Source organism: Penicillium expansum (assembly GCF_000769745.1).
Source record: "Penicillium expansum strain MD-8 chromosome Unknown contig172, whole genome shotgun sequence".
Classification (NCBI taxonomy): Eukaryota; Fungi; Ascomycota; class Eurotiomycetes; order Eurotiales; family Aspergillaceae; genus Penicillium; species Penicillium expansum.
This window is the reverse complement of record NW_015971241.1, coordinates 168069-191106: the sequence shown is the minus strand read 5'-3', so window position 1 is coordinate 191106 and position 23038 is coordinate 168069. Positions and strand designations below refer to the sequence as shown.

General features: G+C 46.8%; 8 protein-coding genes across 8 annotated transcripts; 5 read left to right on the top strand and 3 right to left on the bottom strand.

Annotated features, from left to right (window-relative positions):
• Positions 1 to 4364: 4364 nt before the first annotated feature.
• PEX2_053060 (uncharacterized protein) lies at positions 4365 to 6774 on the bottom strand (the record flags this gene model as incomplete). The annotated part of the gene is made up of 2 exons (XM_016742580.1): positions 4365 to 4589; positions 4642 to 6774. The coding sequence occupies 2 exons, from the start codon at positions 6772 to 6774 to the stop codon at positions 4365 to 4367; spliced, it is 2358 nt and encodes a 785-aa protein (XP_016601091.1).
• A 1538-nt stretch (positions 6775 to 8312) lies between these two features.
• On the top strand, positions 8313 to 8921 carry PEX2_053050 (uncharacterized protein; the record flags this gene model as incomplete). The annotated part of the gene is made up of 3 exons (XM_016742579.1): positions 8313 to 8477; positions 8530 to 8679; positions 8814 to 8921. 3 exons carry the CDS (start codon positions 8313 to 8315, stop codon positions 8919 to 8921), a joined length of 423 nt encoding a protein of 140 aa, XP_016601090.1.
• A 3159-nt stretch (positions 8922 to 12080) lies between these two features.
• On the top strand, positions 12081 to 13306 carry PEX2_053040 (pentapeptide repeat-containing protein; the record flags this gene model as incomplete). Its single annotated transcript, XM_016742578.1, has 2 exons — positions 12081 to 12417; positions 12480 to 13306. The coding sequence occupies 2 exons, from the start codon at positions 12081 to 12083 to the stop codon at positions 13304 to 13306; spliced, it is 1164 nt and encodes a 387-aa protein (XP_016601089.1).
• A 379-nt stretch (positions 13307 to 13685) lies between these two features.
• PEX2_053030 (putative mucin family signaling protein Msb2) lies at positions 13686 to 15311 on the top strand (the record flags this gene model as incomplete). The annotated part of the gene is made up of 1 exon (XM_016742577.1): positions 13686 to 15311. One exon carries the CDS (start codon positions 13686 to 13688, stop codon positions 15309 to 15311), a length of 1626 nt encoding a protein of 541 aa, XP_016601088.1.
• A 981-nt stretch (positions 15312 to 16292) lies between these two features.
• On the bottom strand, positions 16293 to 17651 carry PEX2_053020 (ankyrin repeat domain-containing protein; the record flags this gene model as incomplete). The annotated part of the gene is made up of 1 exon (XM_016742576.1): positions 16293 to 17651. One exon carries the CDS (start codon positions 17649 to 17651, stop codon positions 16293 to 16295), a length of 1359 nt encoding a protein of 452 aa, XP_016601087.1.
• A 1365-nt stretch (positions 17652 to 19016) lies between these two features.
• On the top strand, positions 19017 to 20331 carry PEX2_053010 (uncharacterized protein; the record flags this gene model as incomplete). Its single annotated transcript, XM_016742575.1, has 2 exons — positions 19017 to 20233; positions 20304 to 20331. The coding sequence occupies 2 exons, from the start codon at positions 19017 to 19019 to the stop codon at positions 20329 to 20331; spliced, it is 1245 nt and encodes a 414-aa protein (XP_016601086.1).
• A 98-nt stretch (positions 20332 to 20429) lies between these two features.
• On the top strand, positions 20430 to 20753 carry PEX2_053000 (uncharacterized protein; the record flags this gene model as incomplete). The annotated part of the gene is made up of 1 exon (XM_016742574.1): positions 20430 to 20753. One exon carries the CDS (start codon positions 20430 to 20432, stop codon positions 20751 to 20753), a length of 324 nt encoding a protein of 107 aa, XP_016601085.1.
• Positions 20754 to 21011: 258 nt separating this feature from the next.
• PEX2_052990 (isocyanide synthase family protein) lies at positions 21012 to 22495 on the bottom strand (the record flags this gene model as incomplete). Its single annotated transcript, XM_016742573.1, has 4 exons — positions 21012 to 21425; positions 21483 to 21604; positions 21658 to 21921; positions 21967 to 22495. The coding sequence occupies 4 exons, from the start codon at positions 22493 to 22495 to the stop codon at positions 21012 to 21014; spliced, it is 1329 nt and encodes a 442-aa protein (XP_016601084.1).
• Between the last annotated feature and the right edge of the window lie 543 nt (positions 22496 to 23038).

The window sequence follows — 23038 nt, the reverse complement described above, 5'->3', positions numbered from 1 at the left end:
AAATATATAAAGGATACTAAGCTTAACCTAATTAGTGATAATAAAAAGNAAGATTAAGTTAGCGAAGGAGTAGAATAATAAATATATAAAGGATACTAAGCTTAACCTAATTAGTGATAATAAAAAGGAAAAAGTAGATAATAGACTATAAGAGATATCTCCTTATTTAATAGATATAGATATAGAGGTAACAAAGCTAGAGTTACCAGAGACTATAACTTAGAGATAGGCCTTAGGGAGGAAGCGTAAGAGTAGGGTAGATAAGGATTTTAAGTAATATTAGAGAAATACATCCTAGTTCAATTATTTAATTTATTCTCCATTTTTTCTAGAAGAGCGCTATAAGTAAAATACTTAATATTATAAGCAAAAAATATATTAATTATATAGTTACACACTAAAAGTCTGTTTATCTAGTTTACACTATATTAGGGCCCTAATAGGTTACCTAATGGGTTTTGGGTTATGAGCTATAATCTAAAACCCATCGTTAGGTCGAAGTAATAGACCCAAAACCCATTTTGGGTTGGGTTGGGTTGGGTTGGGTCCGGGTTAGAGTGGGTTATGCCGAAGTCTAGTCATATTAATACTAGTATATTAATGACTTCCGATACTTTTTAGAGGAGTCAGGGGTTGCCTTCGACGATTCAGGGGTTGACTTAGGTATCAATTCATCCACTAATTCGGCGACAGCGAGGTTGAAAGGTGATCTATATGCAGATAGATCTATTCGAATGGAACGATTCCGGGCTTATAACTGTCGGAAATCACCAGTACAGCAATATATGTTTCAAAATGACAGATGTGTATGACTCTAACTAACTAAAATGACAAGAATCCCCTATTTGACAATTTGCTGGGGCATAACTGACTAAGCTTAATATGCAATTTGTATGGGGCCCACTATCATAGCGGTCCATGTATTTTCCGAGGTGTTGAATACTCGGGTTCCCAGTCATGTATTGTAACATAGCTTTCGACACATGGTTTGGGGCATGCTCACATATAGCACTGGATAACCTTGGGATGATTTATACCCACTGGCCCCAGGGGTTGTGAACCACACACAACGTACAATGTAGACCTGATATCCATCCCTTTCATAGTTCGGCCGAACCCCAGCCGGCGCCGCTGATATAATCATATAAATCGGCCTCAAACTGGGGTGACCCCACAAACCACTGATCTTCCTGTGCTGATGGATCCACAAGAACAAAAGTCCGATTGCTTCTTGTTCAATCACAGCAATACATGTTTGCTCTTACATGCTTGATCTCATGTAAGACATTGCTCCTAGTTGTACGACCTGGGTTTCTGCCATCGCACCTTGGAAGGTTGTGTGGTGTTCATTGATGATCTCGTAACTTAACTAAAATTTGGCAATATTCGGTAGTCCACCGAGTAATCTAATTTCGACTCTCCATCCATCATCCCCACAACCTTTCCCCGGTCACTTAAGAACATTCATGGGCTTGATGGTGCCCTGGCATATTTCTCTGATAGCTTCATGAAGGATAAAGCGGTCATTTTGCAAGAAATGTCAGAGGTAACTTTGAATGTCCTGCCCCCTAGCCCTCGCTTGACACTACGTGCCGATGCCGCGTACCTCATCGGATGTCTCGTAGGTCTGGGCTGTAGCCTTACATCATAGCTCATGAAGAAAGAAGCTCCCAACTTTGTATTCTTTTCTCAGTCTGTGCCAACGAGCTCCATCTCCGGAGTATTGGGAAAGGACAACGCAACCACGCTGCTGGAAACAGCAACCTAGATGCTTTCGCCAGCAGAGTTCAGTCTCCATAGTCCCTCCAATGGTCCTCGGAGCTGGGGTGATCACGGAGAGCAACGAGCTCAAGGAGTTACTCAAACACAAGGGGTGCGCGATTCAATCATACTGTTTGGGCTATGAAGTCCCAGATTTAGAATGCATCTGCTGGCGGTGGGAGTCAAAGTATCCTGTCTTCGTTGGAAGGAATGGAATGAATTCAGGCAGTTCACGCTGTGCGCGAACACTTTATTGCGAAGCTTGGTCGTACGTTGATGCTCGACATAGACGAGTTTGAGGGAAATAGCCGGTCTATTGCCAGCTATGGGGTTGATATTATGATTGGTGCTGAGTTGCGGAATTGGATCTTCAAGGAGCTGGAGCTGGGTCTGAATATTTCTTTCCAGCAGCCACTAGATTCAAGTTTGACAATCACCAAGTTTGCAGAGGATGCCTGTGTAAAGCAAAGTACAGGGGTGACATAAGGGGGGTAGCACTGTCTATGCACAAACAAAGGATAGTGTGAATCAAAAGAAAGTGCAACCTAGTACTAGTATCCCCAACAGCAGGTGGCCTAGTGGTAACATGACAATGTGTACCACGAGGGAAGTGCCGAAGATCTTCCACTACCTGGACTGTTCCGGTTCGACTCCGGTCGTTCTCGCATATATCTATCCCCCTCTTTTTTTTTTCTCTGTCTCTCTCTCTTTCTCTGTCTCTCTCTCTCTCTGTCTCTCTCTCTCTCTCTCTCTGTCTCTCTCTCTCTCTCTCTCTCTCTCTCTCTCTCTCTCTCTCTCTCTCTCTCTCTCTCTCTCTCTCTCTCTCTCTCTCTCTCTCTCTCTCTCTCTCTCTCTCTCTCTCTCTCTCTCTCTCTCTCTCTCTCTCTCTCTCTCTCTCTCTCTCTCTCTCTCTCTCTCTCTCTCTCTCTCTCTCTCTCTCTCTCTCTCTCTCTCTCTCTCTCTCTCTCTCTCTCTCTCTCTCTCTCTCTCTCTCTCTCTCTCTCTCTCTCTCTCTCTCTCTCTCTCTCTCTCTCTCTCTCTCTCTCTCTCTCTCTCTCTCTCTCTCTCTCTCTCTCTCTCTCTCTCTCTCTCTCTCTCTCTCTCTCTCTCTCTCTCTCTCTCTCTCTCTCTCTCTCTCTCTCTCTCTCTCTCTCTCTCTCTCTCTCTCTCTCTCTCTCTCTCTCTCTCTCTCTCTCTCTCTCTCTCTCTCTCTCTCTCTCTCTCTCTCTCTCTCTCTCTCTCTCTCTCTCTCTCTCTCTCTCTCTCTCTCTCTCTCTCTCTCTCTCTCTCTCTCTCTCTCCGTCTCTCTCTCTCTCTCTGTGTGTCTCCTTGATAAATACTCTTAACATAATCCAGTCTATTTGCTACTTCCATTTTCACTTTAGTACAGTCAAATGTAATGATATAAAAGCAGTATCGTTGGCCCTCGTTTGCCCTTTCCCTTTCTCAATATCACAATCTTTCGACCCGACCTTCCCACCTCCAGAGTGAACACATCCTCTTTTCTGCTTAATGCTGCCTATGGACTGGAAATTGGATCCATAGTTAGCCACTTAGCATACCTAGGTACGTATAGTATGACTTATTCTCTTATATGCTGTTTCTTTTAAACGGGAGCTCCTATTGCTGGCACTTAAAACATGATGTGAGTCTGCCCTCGGGCACTTCACAGAAATTGGACATGCGTGTGACTTCAGAATCTGAATCAACCTAAAGCCTTTGCTCCATGACAGAACTAACATCTTCTTTCACAGACACCCATCATTCTTTATTGGAAGCCTTTTCAGTCTTCTGATTCCTCATAGTATCTTGGTTCTTTATTAATCAGAACAGTATATTAAGTCAATTTATCCCGCCAAGTCCCCACGATTCAGCCAATCTCCAGACAGATGAAAATCCTGCGCGGCTTGCAAAATCAACATGTTCCTGCCTACACGTCCGTAACCTATGGACCGAAAATAACATTCAATTTCTCATACGTATTGCAGCATCCAATCATCCGGGGGCAAAGGGGCTGGATTTGAACTGTTTTGTCCAAAACGTGCCTAAAACGTGATGACACTTCCAGGCCTATGATATGGGGACACGTTATTCATTCTCTTTTGTTGTTCTCCCTCGGTCTTCATACAATGTCACATATGATTAGGCTCTTTGCGGCTGATATTGTATGTTCTGACGAGATAAAAGGTTTCGCTCCTGTTTGGAAGACCTTCCGGAGAGTTCAAACAAAAAGGAGTTCCAAAGATCTTTCGGTAAAGGAATGCTAGTCTAAACCAAGACATTAAGGCCTCAACGAATTCACAGCTATAGGTGCAGCAGGCTCTCATAGAATTGCATTGTGGACTCTATTAACTGTCTTCATCGAGGATTATATTCAATGTTGGTCTTTGTTCCATACCTGGATCTAGTTTTAAAGCACTCTGATATCCCGCGAGACAAAATGGCAATAGTAGGTAGGATACACGAGTTTGCACGATGGGAAGAAAAAGGAAATCCAAAAATCCATCGAATATACGTGACAATTTCCTGTTCCAGAACTCGAACGCCAATGAATGACTTGTAATAATCGCAAAATAAAACCCGAAAACTGCCACCGGTACAGCCTACTCTCGACGACGTCGATCTGACTCAAACACAGTAAATCCATCAACTCCCCGCCCATCATTTCCACCTGTGCGGAAGAACTCGGTCATGACTCCGATAGCGTAACATGTCGCTGCGGTAGCTGTGCTTGTGATGAGCATCCTGCGGCCTGTTTTGCGAAATGAAGACTCGGATTTTGTGGTTGGCTCCGACGCGGAGCTAGAGGATCTAGTTGCTGAAGGAGGCTAAGTAGACTTGTTAGGAAACCACCAATAGACAATTCTACTATCTACTCACCTCACTGGTGGATTGCCAGGGAGTTCCGGCGTATGTGGCAGCGGAGTTTATTGAGTCATGGCGAAGATGCTGGGCAATTTCGGCGTGAATAGCTGGTTCTTCGTCTGTTGATGTATTTGAGAGGGTATGACAAGGGGTGATTTGAGTCTTTCGGAAGACAAGGATGTTGCCTCCCCCGGTTGCAATTTCGTAACCATCTTCTTGCATTTTCTCCAAATAAGGTAGGAATTTGGCAGGATTATGCAGTCGAGACAGAATTTCAATTGGCTGACTATCATCATCGATGCCGAAGAATGAGTCTGCTTGTGCGGCTGAGACTTGCGACGTCGAAGTATCAAAAGCGAGAATATGGAATTTCGGGGAAGGAGTTTGGGAGTCTGCTGGTTGTTCTCCTTTTTCAGTGGCTAGGTCCTGGCTTTCGAAAATGAAGTCACTGACGCGGTCCTCAGAAGTATCGAAATCTAGCGGATTGGCTTGCACCTTTGATTCCAAACGAGCATAGCGAGAGCGAATGTTACTAGCCTCCAGGCCGCTCAGGTCCTCATTCTCATTGGGACCCATACCAGAAATTATTTTTGCCTCTAATTCATTCCCAGGTATACAGTCGACAACGTTGTTGGCTATCTTGGATGTGTCAAGGCCAATGAGTGGTTCTGGTTGTGATTGATTTTCCTTAATTGATTCTGTGTTGCAAGTAAACTCGGCGTCTATTTCGCTTCCAGGAGGACAATAGACAGAGGTCTGGGCTTTGAGTTGGGCAATTCCTTGACTGGCTGAGTCGGATAAAATCTTTGCTTCAGTCTCACTACCTGGAGAGTACTCAAAGCTTTCTTGGGCGCCCGACATGGCGGCAGTGTCAGCCGTTTGCCGAACAGGACCGGTGGACTTAACACCGAGACTACCAAGCTCAGAAGAAAGTATTGGGTCCACCTCGTTGCCTGGTGGGCAATCAATTGAAATCTCAGTTTGCTTGTTCAGGGCTTGTGTCTCTAACCCAGACAGAGAACCCTGGACAAAGCGGCTAGTAGGATCAGATATGAGCGTAGCCTCCAGTTCACTTCCCGGGGGGCATTCTACGTTAGTGCTCGCAGTCAAACTGACATCCAAATTCGGTTTATCGGTGTTTCCATTGACCTTGGATGTGTCCTGCTGGGGCTGTGCAGAAGGAACAGATTCAGAAACAGACAATGTTTCCGATTTACTTCCAGAAGGGTGATCGGTTATTATGAAGGGCTTTCGTTTGGTTTCCCGAGGAACCTGAAGCCTGTCCTGCACATCCTGAGAGGTGGGGGTTGAGGTGAAGAGTATATCTAGCTCACTGCCTGGAGAACAGTCAATGGTTGACTGTGAGCTTGACTGTGAGCTTGACTGGGCTTCGGGACTCGGTCCCGTGTTTCCATGCTGAAACCGTCCATCCTCGGTCACACTGGGGTTGTGAGCAAATTTTGCGTCGACTTCAGTGCCTGAAGGACAGTCAATTGCTTTATGATAGTTATTTTCTGCTTCTGGCTTGCTGGATTCGAGTGTAGTGGGCTGTGGTATCGGCACCATGCGTCCACTAATAGGATCGTACTGCAGTCCAACATGGTTGGCGTCACTTCTCGTTTGCCGCTTGTCTACTTTCGGTCTAACACTGCGTGGCTTTTCCATACTGGTGATCGACTGAAGGAAACCGTCGAATGAAGTTTCGTTCTTGTCGAAATTTGAAAAGGGGTCCAATCGGCGCCCAAAGACGGCTTTGTAAGGGTCTGCCTCTATGTATCTTTTTAAAAACTCCATGTCTTTGTGCGTTTGCCCCGAATCCGAATCCCAGATCCTTCTCTCTCGGCCAGCGGGGAGGTCAGAGAAACTTGACTGAGAAAGCCAAGCTGCCCAGCTCCAGCTTGAGTATGTATCCTTGGGAGTAGTAGCATTGCGGTCACGGCAAGTCTCGGGCTTTCGCTGGTTGTATGGAGGGCATCGCTGATATTTGTCAGAGCGCTGTAGGATACGCTCTGTCTTGCCTCCCTGACCGTTTCGTGCACATCGCCATATACTCCGATTTGAAGTCTGCGTGACCACCGATTGGTAAGATGGCGGGCGAATAACTCGAGGCCCCGACTTTCTGATTGACATTGCAGCCGAGGAACTCATGATAAGTCCTCGAGATTATAGGTGAAAATTCAAGGTGTTGTTTAATTCTGACAATTTATTCTAGCGCTATTGAAGGTCTGTGATTCTGCAGTAGTTAATGGCTGTATCGATCAGATCCACTTACGGGGCTCAATAATAAGAGTACTGATCCTGGCTAGGTCTGTCCTGCAGAGGCCTTTCGAAAAGAAAAATGATGGGAATAGATGGGACGGTATGATTTGTCTCAGATCTTCTCAGTCGAAGGCTGAAGAAGAAACGAAAAGGAATGAGGAAGAAGGACCAAAGGAGTCTGGATCAGCAACGCTCGGTTTCCCCGCAAGGTTACGTCAGCAATGTTGACGTCATACTTGAACATCCCGCCGTCTGTGCTGTTTGAGGTCACTCCTTGTGTTAACAAGGCAAGCATGAGGTGTGAAGTATAAATAATTATAGATATATATATCTATGCATTAGTCTGTGGCATAAATTTAGTTTAAATGAAGGATTTAAGGCTAGGTTAGTGACATGTCTCGCTTCTGGTAACAACATCGAGCCATCGTAGGCATAGAGAAGCGCCAAGTCCCCACCTACCTTTACAATGGTCTTGACTCTCTACAGTCGGAAATCCTTAAGATTGCATTGAAGTACTGACTTTAGCACTGGTGGGCTTCTTGTTCGGATCCCACCTAAGCAGCTCATGGATGTCCCAAAGTTGTTTGTAATAATGACCACATCCTTCATAGGTACAGCCGCCCAGGGTGGAGTTGGAGGTTACCTGAAATGGTCACACATGAAAATTCTCGCTTCAAAGCAGTACTTTTGCACACTTTATAGAGTCATCAGTCGATGCTCTAGGTTTCATATCTTATGTATGGCGTCGCCTGTCACTACAGTCCGCCCAAAGCACCAGTGTGCCAAACCCCCATTTCAAGAGATATCATCTGCACTTTAGTGCAAGCACCCAGAGAAGTCGTGTTTTTTTTTAGCTAACTGGGTCTTAGCTAGCACAGTTGCTGGTAGAGTACATATTTTTACCATGCTTGTCACTCCCAATGCACTCAATACAGATATACCATTCATCCTGGTCTTTGTTCCAACCTGGAAGCGACTGGCTGCGGCCAATACATTGCCTTTCTCGTTGTCTGGCAGCGGAGGTAATAGTGCCGGCACAACCGGGTTAGCATATTCTCCGGGTGTAGACAAGTCGATAAAGAATCTAGAATAAGCAATAATGCTAACTTTGGGTAAATGAAACCCATAAGTATATATATCATGAGCACCAAGATCTATACCTAGAGTGCTTTTTTTTACTCCCTAATTAAAAATCAATCATGCTTTCATTCTAAATTATGTACTTTGAAAATGAACATATCTATAGCCTCACTATCGCATCGTTGTAGAGTGCTCCGACCTCGGGAAGTAGTCAATGTGGGGATCCCTAATTGATAACGACCGTATCCCCACAGAATCCCCCCTGCCGGCCAAATAATTCGCACGACTCTCAACAAATTCTTCTCAATCGCATTCTGACTCAAATAATTTCGACTCAAATCCTAAAAATGTCCAGGCCAACACGCACCCCCGTCAGCACCAAGGGCGCACCTGTCCCGCCCCCAATTCTATCTCAAGGTATGGTTGTGGGCAACGTGGTCTACTGCTCTGGCCAGTTGGGAGTAGACCCGACCACAGGTAAAATGGTGGAGGGGACCGTCCAGGACCGAACAGTATGAGAGATGCGACATCTGATTTGTGATATATTTTCTGATATGTGAACAGCGACAAATCCTACGCAACCTCAATGCCGTTTTAGAGGCTGGAGGGTCAAGTCTCCAAGATGCAATCAAGGTCAACATCTTCCTCACGGATATGGCTGATTTCTCGGCTGTAAACGAAGTCTACGCTACTTTCTTTTCGGATCCTAAGCCGGTAAGTACTCTGTGGCCAAAGAAACGAGCTTCGAATTCCACAGGGAATATGATTGGAATCCATCCCTCTTTCTTTTATGGTATTCCTAAAAAAGTGGACCGTTTCTCACTATCATCGGGCCTGGGCTTTTCTAGGTGCGTACTTGCATTGCCGTCAAGTCTCTCCCTCAGGGATCGGATGTCGAAATCGAGTGCTCTGGTCTGGTTACAAAACCTGGCAATGGACGCAGTTCTAGACTTTGAACGGGACTGCAGGGATGAGGATGACGTGGGGAATGAATAGGGCAGACAACTCCACTCGAAGTGTTTCACGGCTCTTTTTGCGGTCCAACTCGCGTCACACTCTCCACCGGACGCAAGGCTCAAATGTGCGAGAAAATAAGTCACATGATCGGTGTATAGTTTACAGCCTGGTTGGAAATATTACGAAATTACTGTCATTATTTGTGTGTAACTTTTGTTCAGCACTTTTCAAAAAATACAGGCTGAAACCAAGGATGAAGGGTGGAGACTGGGGCTGTAACGCTCAGGAACAGGGTTAGCGTATGGAGTATTCGCCCATGGTACAGTTGACGAGCCCCTGGAAGTTTATTGTATAAAAGGCTCTTAAAAGAAATACTGGGAGCATCCATGGACGCTTGATATGTTCATGTCTTCAGCGAAGCGAACCAAAAATCCAGCTGACCTGGAGTCTCTCCTAGAGCAAACAAAGGGAATGTGGCTGAGTCAACTATAATTAAACCTGTGGACCATGGCTCTCGCATAAGCTTGGATGCTCGGTTCTTTGTTCCTGCATTTCTAAAGGCTTCGAGGATCCATGCAGTATGCAGCCACAAGCTCTTGAACAAAGCTAAAGAGTCAAGACCTTGTAGTTAGAGAGGAAAAACATAATTTAGCGAAGATGACACTGGGATTTCTCGGCTTAATTGATTTTACGCCATCTGGCATTGGTTGGCACAATCTCAAACACACTAAGAATGCTGAGCATCTGAAAATAACAACAAGAATGAGGGGAAATCGCAGCTGCCAACTCCTCCTCCATTCCGATCAGGAGCACGTGGTGTATTTTAACATTTTTTAAAACTTGGAAGCTCAATCAGCTTCGGATCCAGGGTTTGTATGTTGTAGAATACACTATGAGCAGGTGTTCGTGTCAGTTAATTTTTATTAATTCTATTATTCTGGAGATAAAACCTAAAACCTTGATAGAGTGTGAAACATTCCTAACATCTGCCGGGTTTTAATGACCCAATTTTGAGCCAGGACTCATCCCCTACTTCTACAGTGGATTGAACTAGTACCTAGTTGTAATGATGCCGCACAGCATATGACTCGCAAGCCAGCTAAGGTAATTTTGTATGTCTCATGAATCTTCAAAATGAGAAGAACTAGGCTATACCTCGTTCAGAGAACGCCAGACAACTCTTTTACTGAAAAGCATTCTGTTCGGCGGCTAGTCAGCACACCCACGCTGATTCTCTTTGTTGATCTTAAGCCAAAAGGAGATAAGTGGGCAAGACGAGCTTAAGCCACTAACAATAATTATGTTAATGTGAGCCGGGTGTCTGGCGAAAAACAGGCCTGTGTATCACAGACTGAAGAGACTAAGGGCCGTAATTGGGGCCACGCACTTAAGGAGATTCTAGACACGCTCAGGTACGCGTGTGGGAGGGACCCACTTAGTTGACGCCTCCGGGCTAGACCTTGCGACGGACTAAACTTTAGTAGGCAATTGGCAGAGGACTTGCGCTTTTTTTTACCCTTTTTCCTTCTTTTATATTGTGATCCGCGGCTCGAGTTTACCCCCGACTCCATTCTGGATTTCTTTTCGTCAATGGTCTCCGGGGCTATTGATCGAAATGAAAAACGCTTTTCAGGCGCTATTACAGACTTTTGGTCGGGTGGTTTTTTTTTGGCAGAGGTTTTTATTTTATTTTATATTTTTTTCCGAAATTAAGTGCTGCCATCATTGTGCTACATTGCTTAAAAACCGAATGACCATTCTTGCATTAGACATTATATGTCTATACTCCAATCCGTATCTGGCATTGGATTATATATTATGTGTGAAATACTGTAGTCAGGTTATGAGTTGCGAATCTTGATTTCAAATCTCATCTTGTTGATTGTTGGTCTTGATATTTGCCGTCGCCGGATTACAACATATAGTATTGTTGCACAGACGAACGGCATAACGGGAAAAGTAAAGGGAGATATCATCTGAGTACCTGTACTCCGTACAGCGGTCTTTTCATACTGTATATGCCGAAAAAGGCCCCAGTCGGATGTACTAGTACATACAAAACGATCGTGGACCTATAGGGAACAGGCTCATGATTTCCCCGATGGACATTCATTATCCATTATGGTTTTCTGTACGGAGTATGGTGTGACCCATCATTGCCGTTATGTACAAAGTACTGGCTAGACTGCCTAACTTCCTTGTCTTGGAAATATCGTGCAGGTTAGTTTTTAGGGTAGTTTAGCTACTCCGTACATAGTTTCAGATGAGGGCCTTGGGATACGTTGACTTGAAAGGTTTTAAATGAGCTAAGTCTTATGGTACATATATACAGACAATGAAAGTTTATAGTCACAGGATATATTGTTCAAACATACAACATTGTACGTTATATGTACTCCGTAGGAATAAAGCAGATATCACAAGCAAATAACTAAACGCTCAGGGGCAAGTGCGTGGCCACATCCTACGCACCTGCCAAACGCCCGGACCAGCTCATTAAATACACTAGAGTACGTAATTTACCGTAAATTACCCTTGTTGACGCTACCACAACGTGTGCCGCCCCCCCCATTCCACCTTTCCCCCCCCTAATGATGGAGTGATCCTCCTTCTTCTCTAATCCTCAACTTCATTCACTCATTTACTTCTTTCTTTCTCTCCCTTGTCTGTTTTCTTTTCTGTGTTCGCCCGTTGACCCTCAACGGCGTTTTTGACCTGGGCCAACCTCCCCTTGCATCGGTCGCCCGCATTGCCTGTTTTCCCTTTCTTTGATCTCGTTGCCCGGACGGTTCTACAGAAAGTCGTCGTTCGCTCCTTACAGCTTTTCTAAGCCCACACTCGTTTTTTTTCGCCTTTGGGGGTCGTTTCAGATTTATCGAAATCCCCCTTTCCATTCATTTAACGTCGAATTATTATTTACGTCCATTCGGTCTCATCGGTTGCCATCGAGACGTTAGATACTCTGGGAATAATCTTGAAATTGTGAATTCATCACAATTGTCAGAAGTCTTGTTGTGTTGGAAACTCGAATATTCCAGGCGATCTACCTATTGTCATATCCCCTGATAATTCATGAGTTGTTAACAGACGGTGTTTATCGCACTTTTGTACACTGACCTTAGACTCGTTCTGAGCTATCACGTACAGAATTGTTCAATATGCGTCCCGACGCCATCTCCGTTCTCGCAGCCTTCCTCGCTGTAGGCGGTCTTGAACTCGTCGCAGCTCAAGATGCTTCAGAAGCGCACGTTCAGCGGCCCCGCTGGTACTTCCCGCAGGACGTCAAGCGAACGATTCGCAGAAACGCTGAACCCGACCCTGGCTCTATCCTCGACGCTGTATTCGACAATTTAACTTCTACCCAAGTTACTTCATCCACGGCTACTCCCACCCCCGAAACTTCCGCCCCGGCTCAACCCCAGAAGGGACAGGAAGTCGTTGTTGTGACCATCTCAGTCGACCCCAAGAACCCCGAGATTACCCACCGTATCACTGGTACTACGATCATTGGCGGTGAACCGACTAGTACCACTACCACGACTACGCATACGACAGAGAGTTCGAGTACCGAGAACACTACCAAGAAGAGCTCCGAGGCCGCATCTACCGATGCGGGAACCACAAGCAAGGAGGGATCGGTGGTCGACTCATCAGCCAAGGCTTCGACTACATCTACTCCAGCTACGTCTCCTTCGACCACGTCTTCTTCGACCTCGTCTTCTTCGACTGCGTCTTCTTCGACCTCGTCTTCTTCGACTGCGTCTTCTTCGACCGCGTCTTCTTCGACTGCGTCTTCTTCGACTGCGTCTTCTTCGACCGCGTCTTCTTCGACTGCGTCTTCTTCGACTGCGTCTTCTTCGACTGCGTCTTCTTCGACTGCGTCTTCTTCGACTGCGTCTTCTTCGACTGCGTCTTCTTCGACTGCGTCTTCTTCGACTGCGTCTTCTTCGACTGCGTCTTCTTCGACTGCGTCTTCTTCGACTGCGTCTTCTTCGACTGCGTCTTCTTCGACTGCGTCTTCTTCGACTGCGTCTTCTTCGACTGCGTCTTCTTCGACTGCGTCTTCTTCGACTGCGTCTTCTTCGACTGCGTCTTCTTCGACTGCGTCTTCTTCGACTGCGTCTTCTTCGACTGCGTCTTCTTCGACTGCGTCTTCTTCGACTGCGTCTTCTTCGACTGCGTCTTCTTCGACTGCGTCTTCTTCGACTGCGTCTTCTTCGACCGCGTCTTCTTCGACTGCGTCTTCTTCGACCACGTCTTCTTCGACTGCGTCTTCTTCGACCACGTCTTCTTCGACCGCGTCTTCTTCGACTGCGTCTTCTTCGACCGCGTCTTCTTCGACCGCGTCTCCTTCGACTACGTCTACTTCGACTACGACCTCTAGCGACGGTCTCCTCGGCAATTTGACCTCGGGTTTGGGGAACCTCCTCGGAGGTAATTCTACGTCGTCGATTGCGAGCGCATCCGCGACTGCGAGCACACCCTTGACTGCGACCACATCCTCGAGTGGGACAGCATCCTTGACTGCGACCACATCCTCGAGTGGGACAGCATCCTCGACTGCGACCCTTACCTCAGAATCATCGGCCAAGGTAACTTCGCCTGCTTCTTCTACTCCTACTGCATCCTCCAGCGACGGTCTCCTTGGTGACCTGACCTCAGGATTGGCCGGCGTTATTGGCGAATCCACAATCAATAGCTCCGTCTCTGCGACACCCACCGGCTCTTCTAGCGCCAACAAGATCAGCAGCGCAGCCTCAAGCATGACAAGCTCGGGGTCGGATCTCGCCGACCTTTTGGGCTTGGGTGACAAGTCTTCCACTGGGAACAGCACAAGTGCTACTGTGTCCTCGAACGCTTTGAGCTCACCTACCATTCCGGTCAGCGTGCCTGCTTCCGCTACCAGCTCACCGTCGACCACCCCAACCCCCTCTGGAACTTCAACTTCTGATGGTCTCGTCAGTAGTCTCGTGTCAAGTGTGGATTCCGTGCTTGATCTCACCTCTACTGGCACTGGTAGCACTGCTAGCACTGCCTTGATCCCGACTGCGTCTATGCCAAATGGTAGTCTTTTGCCGCCCAAGTCGACTGGTATCATTCCTGGTCAGGGGGGTACCACCACTGGTGCCATCCCGACCCCAATCAACACTGGTGCTATCCCCACCTCGACCAAGACCCTGGGATCAGTTCCTGTCCCACACTCCCCGGGCTCTGATTCTACCTCAACTTCTGGATCTGAAACTATCTCTGGTTCTAGCACCGCCTCGGTTCCTTTGCTGGGCACTACCACTACCGCCTCTGTTCCCAGCAGTGGCTCTCAAGAAAGCTCCAAGATTCCCATCCCCACCTCTCACCCAGCCTCTACCCCCCTTCCCTCGTCCACTTCGACAACTTCGACAATCTCGATAACTTCGACGAGCGAAGAAGTGAGCACGGCCAAGACCACCGTGGAACCTCAGACCTCGACGGAGACGCATACGTCCTCTACCTCCAACGACAACGACTGGATGCCATCGACAATCCTTATTGTGCCAACTGTCACTGCCACCGAGAGCTCGGCTTCCGGTCAGACCGCGAAGCCCACGGCACCACCGTCGCTCCCTGGCTCTATCACCCCATCGAACGAGGTCACCGAGCCTCCGTCTGACTCCATCTTGCTCCAGCTTGGTTTCAACAGCCAGCTGCCCTGGTCATTTGTTGCAACCACTCCCTTGTCGTCGTCGCAGATCTTCAACTACACTCCGCAAGCTATTGAGAATGCTCTGCCAGCCCTCTCTGCTAAGGACGGCCCAGTTATGTTTGCTATTGAGCCTTACTACAACTGGCAGTCCACGGGCTATAACGCCACCCTTGCTATCTTCTACTTCCCTCGTGACAAGGTCGATGCCCTGAAAGCGCTCAAGGTTAACCCTAACTCTGCTCTCTACACCCAGGCTAGCGAATCCATCCAGTCATTGATGTCGATGGTTGACCCCACAATTCCCCTCGAGTTCTCCGGAAACTACCCTAGTGGTACTAGCGACTCGACTGGCGGTAACAACAACGGTGGCAGTGATGGTGGCTCCGGCGGTGGCAACAACGAAAACACCGATGGCTCTGCCGGCACCTCCAAGGCTAAGGCTAGCTCTGTTGGAATCGGAGTCGGTGTTGTGGCCGGTGCTGCCGCTTATGGTGCGGGTATGTTCTGGGTCGCCCGCCGCTACCGCAAGAGAAAGCAACTGCACCGGCGCTCTAGCTCGACTGTTGAGCAGATGAGCCAGGGCGGTTCCGCTGCTGGTTCGATGTTCGCTGCCGGTGGCCGTGCCCCCAGCCATGGTAGCCGTGGAACTGCTCGTTCGCAGATGATCAGCGCTCCCGTTATGGCGGAGAACTCGTTGGGATGGAACTAGACATGCTTTTGACAATACGACATAAACCACTTCTTCCATCACACCCCACCTCCTTTTGGACCCTGCGAAAATCAGAGGGCATCGGGCCTTTGAAGACCTTTATCTCCCTTCCGAGATAACTGCTCCTTTCAATGTGCTCATGCTCTCCCCACTCTCTAACGGAGGCAGGGACAGAGAGACTGCACAAAACTTCATTTTCATTGTCCATCATCCAAGGATTTACATGTCACATATCACGTATCTCTTCTTTCTGTGCAATTTTTGACCGGCCGCTTTTCTTCTCAACATGATACTCTGGGCGATGATTGGTCGTCGCTGCGTGTGTCGCGTTATCAAATTTTTTTTTTCTTTCTTTCTTGACATATTCCCCCTTTTGTTCACCAAATATTTTTTTTATCCCTTTACTCCTTTCAATGGCACTGGGACAACCAAATTTGGGACGAAATCTTTTCTCTACTTTTGGCTTCCACTTGAAAGCTCTCTCTTATGAACTATTGGTCGTTCGGTCTTTGGACTTGCACATTAATAATGGATTTAGGTGGCATCTTTTTGACAGAGCCAATGGTTCCTCCTGCCCTTATTTCCTCTCTCTCTCTCTCTCTCTCTCTCTACACCACTCTCTATGTCTCTGTGTTGTATTCCAATTTTGTGTGTTTTTTTGTTTGTTTTGCGTTTCTGCGTTCCTGTACAGATGTATGAAATGTGTCCAAGTGCCATGTGGCCTTGTAGATGTGGACCTGAGCCTGTCAATGAGATGAGTAGATCTCCTTATTCTTTTCAAAACTGCCTTATAGAATTAAACTGTACTCTGTGGTGTAGGTTTGCTATGCTCAAGTTGAGATATTTTAATTGTACGGAGTAGTAGTCTCAGTGTGTTAGGTGAGGCTTTCATAGATCAATGGATTTGGAGTGAATACTCAGTCATTACATCGAGTTGGAGGAGAGTGGATTGATGTGCTTTGAGACTAAGGTCGCAGAAGGTCACTCATCCTCCGTAGGATTGTATCGCTTTGCCCCCCTCTCGCCAAGAAGCCTAACCGCTTCAAGATGGTCCTGCTCTCTCGCCAGATCAATAGCACACCGAGTCCGAGGTGTAGACCCATAGCGGGACACATTCTTCCCTACTGGGGCATTGATATCAGCCCCCTCGTCGAGAAGGAAGTTGATCATCGCAATATTGCCATGCTGTGCTGCAAATTGAAGAGGTGTCATCGAAAATTCAGTGCCTGTGGCATTGATATTAACCTTGTCGTGGTCCATCAGAAACCTAACCAATGGAAGAGAGTTCTTTTGCGCTGCTTCGATGAGATATGTGCTGCTCCTGACCTCAAATCCACATCCTTCGAGAAGTTCAAACATCTCGAGTGCGCCCCTGAATGCTGCATAGTACAGGCCTTCCTTCACCTTAGAAACGACGTCTGTTTCAGCAAGTTCTCCATCTAGAAGAAACTTGACCAGATTGCAATGACCGTGGCCTATCGCATTCCTTAAAGCAAACGCCTCCTCTGTGCCCCTGATCCTAAATCCGTATTCTGCAAGGAATTCAAACATTTTGAGATCACCCAAGCGTGCTCCAACCCCGAGGCCAACGTTAACCGCAGACACGATATCTGCTTCAGCAATTCCTCCGTCTAGAAGACGCTTGACCACATCGCGATGACCATTGCCTATTGCATGCATTAAAGCAGGCCCCTTGCCCTTGCTGCTAAGTTCGAACCCGTATTCTTCGAGAAGTTTAAACATCTCGAGATCACCCCTGCCGGCTGCAACCTGCAGGCCGTCGTCAACGTCAGAACTGATGCGTACTTGGGTAAATCCTCCTAGGATATGTTTGACCAGATCGCGGTAGCCTTTGCCTATCGCAAACCCCAAAGCCTCATAGCCGTCATCCCCAAGCCCGAGTTCGTGCTTTTCGAGAAGCTGAAACATGTTGAGATCACCCCTTCTCGCTGCAGACGCCAAGCTAGATCTAACTTGATCAAAGACATCTGCTTTAGTAAGTCCTCCGTCTAGGAAAACCTTGACCACATCGTAATGGCCGTTGCGTATCGCACACTCAAATGCAAACTCTCTTTTTTGTAAAGAAATCGTAATGTTACGATGAGTGCTCTGCTCTAACAAAAACTGAACAATACTGGTGTGGCCGTATGTTGATGCGCGTTCGAAGGCTGACTTCCCATCGTATGCCAACTCAGCCTCGATATCGGCGCCTCCGTCTATGAGGAGTCGCATGACATCGAGATGACCATTTTCTGCCGCAGGCATGAAAGCCGTCTCTTTGCTGGAAGCGTCTAGGCCAGCATTGACTTGAGCTCCTCTGACTAGAAGTAGCTGTACCATATCGCAATACCCCCTCTTAGCTGCGTGCTGAAGTACGGGCTTTGGATAACGCTCCTTGCGATTGGGAGAAATCCCCTGAGCAAGGAGTCTATCCACAACGCCGATGATATTGTGTATGACTGCCCACAGCAGAAATTCTGATGCTTGGTCATAGAAAGTGGGGAGAAATCTGGGAGACTGTTCCTTTGAAATAGATACGAGGACCTTTTCAAAATCGCTTCGATTTCTTTATGAGTCATCCACTTTAACAGGAGTGCTACGGCTGATCTTCTGCTCAATCGGTGATCCAGCGCAGCCGCATCACGGGCCTTGTCATTTGCCGTAGCCTTTGCAGCGAGACAGACTTCTTTTCCTGTCGTGAATTTAAGGGCCTCAAAGACGCCACTCTCTGGTTCTGGTATTTCTTGACCTAATACATCAAAAAAGGTTTCACCAGCTGCAGTTTTTGCATCGAAATCGACCCCTTTGTTCTCCAAAAGAAGCAGAGCGACCTTGCCATTCTTGCCCTCGGCTGCTCGGTGCAAAGCTGTGTATCCATTTTGATCTGGCTTGTTGATTTCGACCGTGTGACGCAGTAGGAGTTGGACGACGGATTCATGTCCTCTGGATGCTGCTTTGTGCACCGGTGTCTCTTCGAAAGAATCAAGGGCACTTGCATTGGCACCCTTCTTAAGTAGAAGGTCACCACGTCTAAGTGGCCATTTTCGGCGGCCCAGTGCAATGCTGTTCTACCTATTGAGTCCGAGGTTTTGATACAGTCGAACCAATCAGCTTGACAGCTTCCAGGTGGCCGTTCTCTGCTGCACAGTGCATAGCAACCCTCCCGTGGTGATCTATTCTAGCTGTGAGGCTGGTATCATTTTGCAAGAGCAAAGATACAACTTTATTGTCACCTCTCAATGCTGCCCAGTGTAGAACTGTCATGCCAGAATTGTCTGCAATTGAGGTGTTGCATTGATTGGAGAGTAGATGCTCCACTTTCCATGCGTCACCTATTAACACTGCTTCAAACAGGCCTATCTCCTGGGGTTTTGGTTTAAGCCAGTTCCACATGATTGAAGTGATAGAAATCTCGCTATATGGTTAGAGCAAGACTAACGTAGGGAATATAAGAAATTGTACATAGCTGGGACAATATGATTCGATATTCATCCGTGTAAATTATCAACGCGGACTACTTGGCTATCAGTATTGCATATGCAAGCCATATCACATCCGTCGGCTTGGAGATCTGTGGTACGAGCGGCAATATAATAATAGCTCTGAATAAATAGGTGCTTCTTTGACTAGCGGAGATGGAAGTAGTGTAGCTGCTCCAGACAAGCTCTTCGATCTAGGATATCCAAGTTCCAAAACGGATGCACAATGTTGTTCTTGACCTTCATATGTTCAGTTCCTATCCTGGCGACAGCTACTGAGGAGACTACCTCACTTCCAGTCGGATGGCAGGATGGCCCTAATCGACGGGGCACCTGGGACATTGTTCTGAGTTGTTTGACAACCATTCTTGCCTGTACATGGACTATCCAACATCTGAATGTTCCGGGGCAGTCAGATCACGATGGAATTGTCAGAATAACTGTGCAAAGGCTAAAATGGATGGCGATCTCAGTTTTATTGCCTGAGTTTATTTTGGCACATGCGTTTTTCGAGCTCATCTTGGCTGTACAAGGAACGGAGGACGTCAAGAAGTACACGCACAAGAAGGTCGCTAAGTATCCTTGGATGATCCGGCCACTCGTCTCTAAATCAGCTCGCAGTCAGCAGCAAGATGTCGAGACTGCCGAAACCAAAGGTAGATTGGAACCCTCCAAGAAACCACAGGATGAGGATCTCTCAACCCCCGAAGAGTACAAAAGGCCCGACACCAAAGAAATCCCAGATTGGACACTTGCCCACTCTTATTTCGCAAATATGGGCGGAATTTATTATCAAGGGAATATTCATTGCCCCTTGACTACCTCGCAATATGCCCAAGAATGCGAGCTCTACGAGATGCCCAAAGTTACCGAAAGCGACATTGAAAGTCGAAGCAAACAAGACTACACCGCGAAGGGAATTGCTCTCCTGCAGATAGCACAACTAGTTCTTTCTCTTATTGTGCGAAAAACGCAGAACCTGCCTTTCTCTCAGCTGGAAGCCCTCACACTCGGTCTGGCTGTTTTTGGGATAGGCACGTACATTGTATATTGGTATAAACCTCAAGACATAAGTGCTCCAATAACAGTCCGGCATAAGAAGCCTGGCGCCGAACCACTCAAATTTATACAAAATCACGACAATTTCTGGGAAATCCTCACCAACCACCGAAGCTCTCATGATGACCAAACAGTTAATCGCATCAAGAACGATAATATCCCTCTAGGATCATCAAAGACAGCCCATATGGCAATTCCAACCTTAGCCGTCATGTCAGCAGCATTCGGATGTCTCCATCTGATAGCTTGGAACTTCGAGTTCCCTACAGATATTGAAAAGATTCTATGGAGAGTTGCCACCATTCTCTCAATCACGGTTCCTATTACCGGCCTTGCGATCATTCCCCTAGCTCAATTTACCGTTCAGACAGACAGGACGCGCGAGTTTATACGTGGCTGTATAAATATGTTGCGAGAGATCTCTTGGCATTGTCGAGACTCTCTGTATCAACAGGATCTATACCAAGCAAAAAGAAGGCTAGAAGATATCTATGCTAGTGGGGATAAAGGAGAGGGAGAACATACACATTTCAACAAGATCTTCTCAGACAGGATTGCACATCCTGTTTTTCTAGATTGTATGATCAGTTTTCTCGAGAATGGACCTCAATCAGGGAGAGTCGGAACAGTCAGCCTACCCAGGAACTTCCTGTCTGATTTCAAACAACTCGTGGATTGTCTAAAGGGAGACGAGCTCAAAACGAATATTGATAACGCAAGGGCTAATGTTTTCCCACGGATGACACTCTTGCCGAAGGAATTCAACTTGTGCATTCTATATGCCACTAGTCTGGTATATTGTCTGTCCAGGCTGATGATCCTAGGGCTAGCGGTTGCTAGTCTGCGCTATATGCCAGATAAAGTTTATGTAGAAACGTGGACAGCGAATATCCCTGCTATTTGATAGCATTTAGCACACGACATACGATTATGAGCAAATGTGACATACGAGAGGTTTCAATACATAATAAGAGAAATAAAGTGTACCCCGGGATTCCAGGTACAACGCTGTCTATGAAGTCAGTCACCTATATTAGTCTGCCGTGGCTGTTACATATTTCGTAGTATATAGTGCAGATTAGGTGAAGGTTGATGATATATACATGTAACTACATCCATCGAAGCCTGGGATAAAAAATAATACAATGTTTATGTGATAAAATTATAGAGAGATAAAGGACACACTCTTGTGTCGGATTGCCAAAAGTGCCAACTTGTCCAAATCTGAGTCAGATAGTTGTTGATCAATCTTTTTCTGTGCAATAATAACCAAGTTTTGCCCGTAATGATGCTCAAAATTGACCCTGGCATCCCAATCGAAGAGTGGCGAGCTCTCACGGAAGAGATACGGTTGACCATCTTTCTTAATGAGGTCAAACTTCTGCCGATGTGCGGATTGGTGGGCTGTTATGAATTCCCCTGCAGTTGTCACTGCGACACTACAGTGCCAAGGACTCATAGAGAACGAATTCTTCTGCGGAATAAGTGCACAGGACAGCTTTGTCTGTCCCGATGAGGGATGGATGGAGAGCCGCAGTGAGTCGGGATAAATTTGGCGTACTAGCTCTGCGTACTCCTACAATCTATAATATTAGCCATCTTGTCACTTTGAATGGCGCTCAAAATAACTAACCACTCCGCGGACTATCATAGATTTTGCAATAGACTTGATCCTCTTCTTATATTGTTTGGGACCCGCACAATCCCTGGTCACTGGGCTGAATTTCAGATCGACTTTCATGAACTTGTCGTATCCTGCATTGAATCAGCCATGAGACACCAAGCCGACTGGAAATTCAAGCACTTACCATTATACGTTCTCAGATAATCCTCGTCACTTTTCAAAAACTTATCAACATCAAAGCCTGGTCGTCCACACCGTTGATGAAGCTCAGTCCTCGACAAACCGCAGAGCTTCACATAATCTGATTTGGAAATCTGGGCACCAGTATAAAGACCCAGCATATTCATGATACGATGAAATTGAATACAAGCATATCCTTTCCCAACAGCAATCTTCCGCAGTTGATTCCCATATTCCCAGACCTCTTCATCAGAAATCCCCGTAAGATCTAAAATTTAGGAATCAAATTAGCACCCGATCCTGTATTCTATACCCAAATTAACAGGAGATTTGATCTCACCATTATAGCAAATCCCGTCCGTAACAATAACCACAACTGCACCAGACGGGTAGACAGCCTTAATATCCCGACAAAGATTCACCAACCGCCCCAACCCAAGCTCATCCCCCAAATCCGGAAGCGCACCTAGCACCTTGTCCATGCGATTGTTACTTTTCATAGGAAAAGCAGGTAGAACCATCGGAATCGCCCTGTTGGCTGCGACATGTGTCTGCACGCGTGGCATAAACGATGACCGCCCCAGCCATTCTCCGGCTGCGGTTGTGCGCTCATGGGAGCCATAGCGCTCCACAATATTCATGATTTCCTCTGCCTTCAGGCGGATTAATGTGGGACATATCGTCGGTGCATTAGGATGAGTGTCGGTGTTGACTTCAGGTTTTGGGGAGACTGGGTGCGGTTTGGGGAAGAGGAAAACTCGTGTCTTTGAGGCGGGGGTGATACCATCCAAAGGGATTATGTTTAGATGGGCAGAGACTTCGACTACCGTTGTCGCTAGCATTTTGATATAGCTCATGATAGACAAGCGCGGGGAGGTCGGGGCAGTAGCTAGGGATTGGCAAGGGGTAGGTTTGGTATTCGAATGTACTCGTTATTTATTGGGGTGATACCTTCGTATCTTATATTGGAATTTGGTGGCTTTCTATCGCCACCTCGCTCTCGGTTTCTTATGCGCATGGTCTTCGTGCGTGTTCGCCGTCTAGGTTTCCATGTGCCGCCCCTTCCCCCCTTGCTCTCTTCCCCATCCTTTTTGTACTTTTGGTAAGCTGTCTTCGGTGGATTTTTGTATGGAAACTATGATTTTGCACAGAAAGATAAAATGGTATTGTCTATTGTCAGATTACATGTATGCCGAAACTACTGCATGGCTTGGGGTAAGATAGTTTTCATATGTTCGGGCTGGGCAGTTGATCCAAGAGCCCTGGAGAACAACAATATGGATACTATGAGTAAATACATCATATCACAGGCAAATATGCTCCCCGAACAACATAATTCTATAACTGTTAAACTGACTGTTCATGTATGATCTGACGCAAGCCGC